Source organism: Perognathus longimembris, chromosome 2, assembly GCF_023159225.1.
Source record: "Perognathus longimembris pacificus isolate PPM17 chromosome 2, ASM2315922v1, whole genome shotgun sequence".
Lineage (NCBI taxonomy): Eukaryota > Metazoa > Chordata > Mammalia > Rodentia > Heteromyidae > Perognathus > Perognathus longimembris.
This window is the reverse complement of record NC_063162.1, coordinates 87,193,970-87,200,829: the sequence shown is the minus strand read 5'-3', so window position 1 is coordinate 87,200,829 and position 6,860 is coordinate 87,193,970. Positions and strand designations below refer to the sequence as shown.

The window sequence follows — 6,860 nt, the reverse complement described above, 5'->3', positions numbered from 1 at the left end:
ATGTTCTTTTATTACAGAATTTTTTTAAAGCAGTCTTTAATTCTTCGATTTATTTATTTATTTATTTATTTATTTTGAGCAGTTTTACTCATCGGTATGGCCAGAGGATAATCTGGTGATAAAAACCTGTGTGTCCACAGTTCATTCTCCTCTTTAGAATGGATAAAGGATTGTCCCAAGGTCAAGCCTGGGTATTGCTAATTTGTTCTCTTACAATTAGTTATCTCTTAGGTGTATCTTCATTTCTCACTCACCACCACCCCTACACATTTGTATATGTGTGCAGGTTGTGGGGCTTTGAGCTGTCTCAGAGCTGTTTTGCTCAAAGCTAGCAATCTACCACTTGAGCCACACATCCTCTTTGAGCTTATTGGAGATTAATTGGAGATAAGGGTCTCATGGACTTTCCTGCTTCAGCTGGCTTTGAACCATACTCTTCAGGCCTCAGACTTTTGAGTATGAGCCATCAGTGCCCAACTCAAATGCTATTAACATGCTGCACATTAAAATCATTGGAAAGATTTTTAGGTTTTGGATTTTTTAAGTTTTTTTTTTAATTTTTTCAGTTTGGGTAAAGAGCACAGACCCTACAAATTATGTCACCCTTTTGGGGGGGTTGAACTAAGGGCCTTATGCTCTGGCTTTCTACTCTAGGCTAGTTGCTTACTATTTGAACCATACCTCTACTTCTGGCTTTTTGTTGGTTCATTACAGGTAAGTCCCTCAAATATGTCTATCCAGGCTGGCTTTAGAAGTTCCTCCTGAGTAGATAAGACTACAGGAATAAGTCATTGGCACCCAGCTAAGTTTAGCCATTTTGCATATACAGTTTAGTGTATATTCCCAATTTTATGCAGCCATAACAATTATGTAGTTGTGTAATATTTTTTAACATTTTAAAAGGGAACTGAATTTTGAGAACATACTTAGAAAAGCAGAAATAAAAGTTTAGATTAATTTTTAAGTGCCAACAAATTTTGAGATAGGGATTTGGAGAGGGGCTCCACAGTACCCCTCAAAGTCAATGGGGATTTGATTGTCACTGAGATTACCAAACTGTACCTAAGTAATGTCCCTAAAAAGGATGAAAGAAGGATCTTAAATATTTTGCTGGAAAACAGTTTATTCCAGAGTGTGCTACACTTTTAGGACTAAAACAAATAATCAAAAAGTATGACAGATAGGTAATGACATGTAACAGTAAATGAACCTTGTTCCACTGATCACTATGTTTAAACATTCCATTTATTAAGGCCTTTCTTCTTGACCATTTGTCCTTGAATTCCAAGAGCCACTTTATTTATTTATTTAGTTAGTTACTTTTAACTAGCCCTGGGCCTGAGCACTATCCCTGGCTTCTTTTTGCTCAAGGCTAGCACTCTGCCACTTGAGCTACAGCACCACTTCTGGCTGTTTTCTATATATGTGGTGCTGAGGAATCGAACACAGAGCTTCATGTATATGAGGTAAGCACTCTTGCCACTAGGCCATATTCCCAGCCCCAAGAAAGCCACTTTTAATATGAATGCAAATAGAGACCATGATTGATAGATTTGTATCAAAACCAAAACCTGCTGCTATGTTAAAACCTAGAGTGTATATGAACTCATTTCTTTTTAATTTTTTGGAGCCAGGGAAGTGGATATTTAAGCATTCTGTGGTTAAGGGTTCATTTAGCATACCAATTTACATAATTATTGAGAACAAGTTCCATCAAATACTTTTCAAAGAATGATTGCAAACTTTTGAGGAACAGGCAAGACAGTACTACAGACCCCAATTCACAGGCGATATGTCGGGAGCTTTTGGCTGCAAATGATATGAATGGCAGAAAATACAGTTTTCAACAATGAGGAACGTTTATTATCTCATAGATTTATTGCCAAGAGAAACAAAACTAGTTTCTCCTTTCAAAAGCTAGGACTTATGTACCAGTTACGTAACTTACAAAGACAAACAGGGCTCAAAAACAATGAACAGAATAGAGCTAAGATCAAGTAACTGAGACTACTGTGCTATAAACTATGTGTATTTTCCATCAACATAGAAAATGCTTTCCACATTCATAGATACCTGTTTACAGGTTATAAATAGAGAATAAAAAACTATGGCCTTGGCGCTGTGGCTCAAGTGGTAGAGTGCTAGCCTTGAGCAAAAGAAACTCAGGCACAGTGCTCAGCCCTGAGTTCAAGCCACAGGACTGGCAAAAGAAAGAAGGGAAGGAAGGAAGGAATGAAGGAAGGGAGGAAGGGAGGAAGGGAGGAAGGGAGGAAGGGAGGGAAGGAGGGAGGGAGGGAAGGAGGTAAAACTATGGCCCCACACTTGTCAATAAAGATTTATTGGTGGGCTGGGGATATAGCCTAGTGGCAAGAGTGCCTGCCTCGGATACACGAGGCCCTAGGTTCGATTCCCCAGCACCACATATACAGAAAACGGCCAGAAGCGGCGCTGTGGCTCAAGTGGCAGAGTGCTAGCCTTGAGCGGGAAGAAGCCAGGGACAGTGCTCAGGCCCTGAGTCCAAGGCCCAGGACTGGCCAAAAATAAATAAATAAATAAAGATTTATTGGAACATAGGCCTCCTCGTTGTTCATATGTTGTCTATGGCTGTTTTCATGCTACAGCAGCCATGTTGGGCAATTGATGTATGGTTTGCAAAATCTAAACTAGTTAGTGTCTAGTCCTTTAGGAAAGTATGTTGACTACTGACCTAAAAGTTTTAGCAGTTCATACATAATCTGGGCTATAATTAGTACACAATTTTGAAAATGTACACATATATTCTTTCATACTTTGGGCAACTTATTTGGGAAATAATAACAAAAGTAGTTAATAAAGTCATCTGATTTTGTCCTTTATTCGCTCCCTCTAGTTGTATTCTAGCTAGAATGTAAGGATAATAGCAATAACATTCCTGCAGGTACAACTTCTCAAGTTCCTATTAATCCAGGTATATAAATTTATACTGTTGTAAAGCTTATTTTAAATTTTGATTTAAGGGCTGGGGATATAGCCTAGTGGCAAGAGTGCCTGCCTCGGATACACGAGGCCCTAGGTTCGATTCCCCAGCACCACATATACAGAAAACGGCCAGAAGCGGCGCTGTGGCTCAAGTGGCAGAGTGCTAGCCTTGAGCGGGAAGAAGCCAGGGACAGTGCTCAGGCCCTGAGTCCAAGGCCCACGACTGGCCAAAAAAAAATAATAATAAATAAATAAATAAATTTTGATTTAAAGTCAATTGAAAAGGAAAATAATAGTACGATAAGAAAACAATCTATTGAAGGAATCTTGTACTTTCTACTGGGCTTAAAAAGCAGACACCAGTAAACTCTGCATGTGTCAAAGGCCACATGTAGTGCCATTCCAAGCTGGCTGAAAGGGCACAGAGAGAGCTAAGGAAGGGAAAAAGCAAAAGATTTCAACAATGAGTTCCACCATGGCAGCTAAGAATGTGAACCACAGAGACAGCACATGGCTTTCATTATTCTGCACATGTCACAAAATAAACCTGCATAAAACTATAATCAAACTGCTTCAGGAAGAAATTTCTAGAGCAGCCACTTTATATTTTTGAACAATAAACATTCTCTTATCTGGAAAAGTTTTAGTCAGAAAGAAAACTTACAGAACAGAACCAGCTAAGTCAACCTATCTTGAGAAAAAAAAAAAAAGCAAAGCAGGCTAATGATTCTCAAAACCATCTCTTATAAGTAAAATAAATACCAAGAAGTATATATGTCATTTTTCTAAGGGAAGTATTCTGAGGATCTGGTATCATGTATCCATTAGTAAATTCATAATAGGCTACTGTGCAATCAGACTCTATGATGGCTAAAGTAAAAAACATTGGCAGATCTAGATCACTTAAATGCCTTCACAAATTCCCTTTTCTGTTATCACAGAAAAATACAGAGATGAGAGTAGTCACCACAATCTGTGATCCCTCCCCTTCTGTCTCAGTACCAGTTAGGCCTATGAGCTATAGCTATTGGAATACCAGTTTAATTCATGCCAACATCAATTCTCCATGATGTTCAGGTCCCAGTAAACCAAGAATTATATAAGTTTGGATGACACCTTCTATGTCTAAGATCATGATTTCTAAACACTTAGAACAGGTGCCTACCCATAGATCCTTGGGTCTGCCAAGTGAACACTACCCAACTCCATAGTGCTAAAGCCTAGGATCAGCTCAGAATCACCCAGCTCCTCCAACACATTCTGCAGTGCTCCCTCAGTGACATAAATTCTTCAATAAATTAGTCTTTAGAACAATAGTGTAAGCATACCAGGCTGGTGGTAAAGACCCCATAAGACTCAAAGTGACACTGCTGTAGTGAAGAACATATCCAGTAAACTGGAGAGTAGCTTCCTTTTATCAAAGCCCCACACATGCCGGTGAGGACAAGTTCACTCAGGTTCCAGATGGGCAGGTCTTGCATGGCAGCAAAGCAGTTGGTAGAAGCTTTTATAAATAGGTCAAGAGGGCTGGGGATATGGCCTAGTGGCAAGAGTGCTTGCCTCGTATACATGAGGCCCTGGGTTCAATTCCCCAGCACCACATATATAGAAAACGGCCAGAAGTGGCGCTGTGGCTCAAGTGGCAGAGTGCTAGCCTTGAGCAAAAAGAAGCCAGGGACAGTGCTCAGGCCCTGAGTCCAAGGCCCAGGACTGGCCAAAAAATAAATAAATAAATAGGTCAAGAGGAGGGGCTAGGAATGTTGGCTTAGCAGTAGAGTGCTTGCTTTGCATGAATGAAGCCCTGGGTTTGATTCCTCCGCACCACATACACAGCTAGAAGTGATGCTTTGCCTCAAATGATAGCCTTGAGCAAAAAGAAGCCAGGGACAGTGCTCAGGCCCTGAGCTCAAGTCCCAGGACTGGCAAAAAAAAAAAAAAAAAAGGTCAAGAGAAGTCAAACAGCACTGTGAGATATGAAGTTAAGGAGAAGGTACAATTGTAGATCACCTAAAGTAAGACAAGCCTTTTCAACATCTATCCCATTAATGTTCTCTGGGTGTGCTGGGCACATCCTCTTGTCTCTTCAGATTCATCGGCCATGGTTGTGATTTTGTGGACTGCCTGGTGTCCGGAATGCACATAATCTCCAGATGAGGCACAGCCGTCCAATTTGTGAACTAAACTAGCTGGGGTTTTTTTTGTGTGTAGAATATTCTTCTCTTTTTGCTACAGGTATCTACAAACTAATCTTCATCACTTGCTTCTATTTACTTTTTTTAACCAATATTAACTTTTTCTTCCAAAAGGTAGCATGTCACACCTCCCAGCTCTTTGGAGTCATCAGAGATGTGGTTGCTTGAGAAGTTGAATCACTTTTAGCAATGAAATATTTGTATTATATTTTTTATTACCTTTAAGTAGTTGTACCAAATGGTTACCATTCAACAAGTCAGTTTATAGGTATACAGTGTATCTTGATGAATATTACCCCTTTCCTAATTCCAAGGCAGTACTTTTAACCACAATAAATGGACTTTGATAGTCATCTGTAGCTACTTCTATACTTGTTACCTCCTATGAGGTCCTGGTCTTTCTGTTTCTCAGCCATCTTCTATGACAAAGCTCTAGAAAACGATTATAACTGTCTTCACATATCTTCAATACACACAGGTGTGATGAAACTCCCAGGGCTCTGTGGTTGGCCACAGGCTCTGCTGCCCCACTGACATGGCTGGCAAAGCACCACAAGCCATCCTCAAAGGATTGAAAAGGGAGCTGGATGGAAAAGGCAACATTATCTTTACAAAAACTGCTGGAATATGAGCCCTGGGTATGGGGCAGTAAATAGGAGAGTAGAAAAATACCTTAATGTCTGAAAAAGCTTGGAAAACACATCTTTTCCAATGGCACGTTTGCACAAAGCCAGATTCTTTTCATATGTAGGATGTCAAACAAACAAACAAACAAAAACAAAACAGATAGAAATCAGTTCTTGAATACAGAAACAAGCATTAGAATCCATTTGTCATCCAAGAAGTCAAACTTAAAAATTCAAAGCAGTGCGACTCTTCTCTGTTTTTTTTTTTTTTATATAGTCCAGAGGTCTTTTATTTTTTTACATCTCTTAGGCCATGAATTCATAGGGAATAGGTTCCAGTAGTCCAGGCTCCTTTCCTTTGGTTCTCACAAAGTGTGCTTCTCTGGGTGGAGCAGGCTGGTGCTTCAGTTGAACCCAAGTTCCTTTCCCTTTGGCTTCCTTCTTTTTCTGGTCATTTTCCTTCACTTGTTTCAGGAAACTATCTCGGCTCTTAGAGTACATAATATGCTCAATACACACATTAATCCTCTTGGCAAGGATCTTGCCCTTAACTTGCTTGTTCACAACAATACCAACAGCATGCTGGGTAACATTGTAGACCCTTCCAGTTTTGCCATGGTAACATTTGTGGGGCATTCCTTTTTGAACAGTACCCATTCCCTTGATGTCTACAATATTACCCTTCTTGTAGATTCTCATGTATGTGGCCAAAGGAACAACTCTATGTTTCCTGAAGGGCCTAGAGAACATGTATCGGGTACCTCTCCTCTTTCCCTTTGTGTTCGTCATTTTGGCAAATTACTAAAAGATGGCGGTTCTGGCCAAAAGGGTCTCTGTATTTTTGTTTGCTTGGGCAAAATGTAGTTATTTAACATAAACATGTTAATATTTACCAAGGTTGTTATTGTTAATTTTATATGAATTTAGTAACTATTTAAACATCTGTTAGTTTTACTCTCTAGTGTGATAGATACAAAATTTATCCTATGTAAAGAAAAGTTCTTATTGCCTGGTGCCATCAGCTCACACATAGAATCCTAGCTACTCAGAAGGCTGAGATCTGAGGTTTGCAGTTCAAAGCCAG

The 6,860-nt window shown here is 39.7% G+C and overlaps 1 protein-coding gene across 1 annotated transcript; it reads right to left on the bottom strand.

Moving 5' to 3' along the window:
* Window positions 1-6,048: 6,048 nt before the first annotated feature.
* LOC125345787 (60S ribosomal protein L21-like) lies at window positions 6,049-6,594 on the bottom strand. Its single transcript, XM_048337818.1, has one exon. The coding sequence runs from the start codon at window positions 6,563-6,565 to the stop codon at window positions 6,083-6,085; it is 483 nt and encodes a 160-aa protein (XP_048193775.1). The 5' UTR covers window positions 6,566-6,594; the 3' UTR covers window positions 6,049-6,082.
* Between the last annotated feature and the right edge of the window lie 266 nt (window positions 6,595-6,860).

What these genes read in the sequence shown, in the direction of transcription:
- LOC125345787 (XM_048337818.1), bottom strand. Translation starts at nt 6,565, where the DNA reads ATGACGAACACAAAGGGAAAGAGGAGAGGTACCCGATACATGTTCTCT.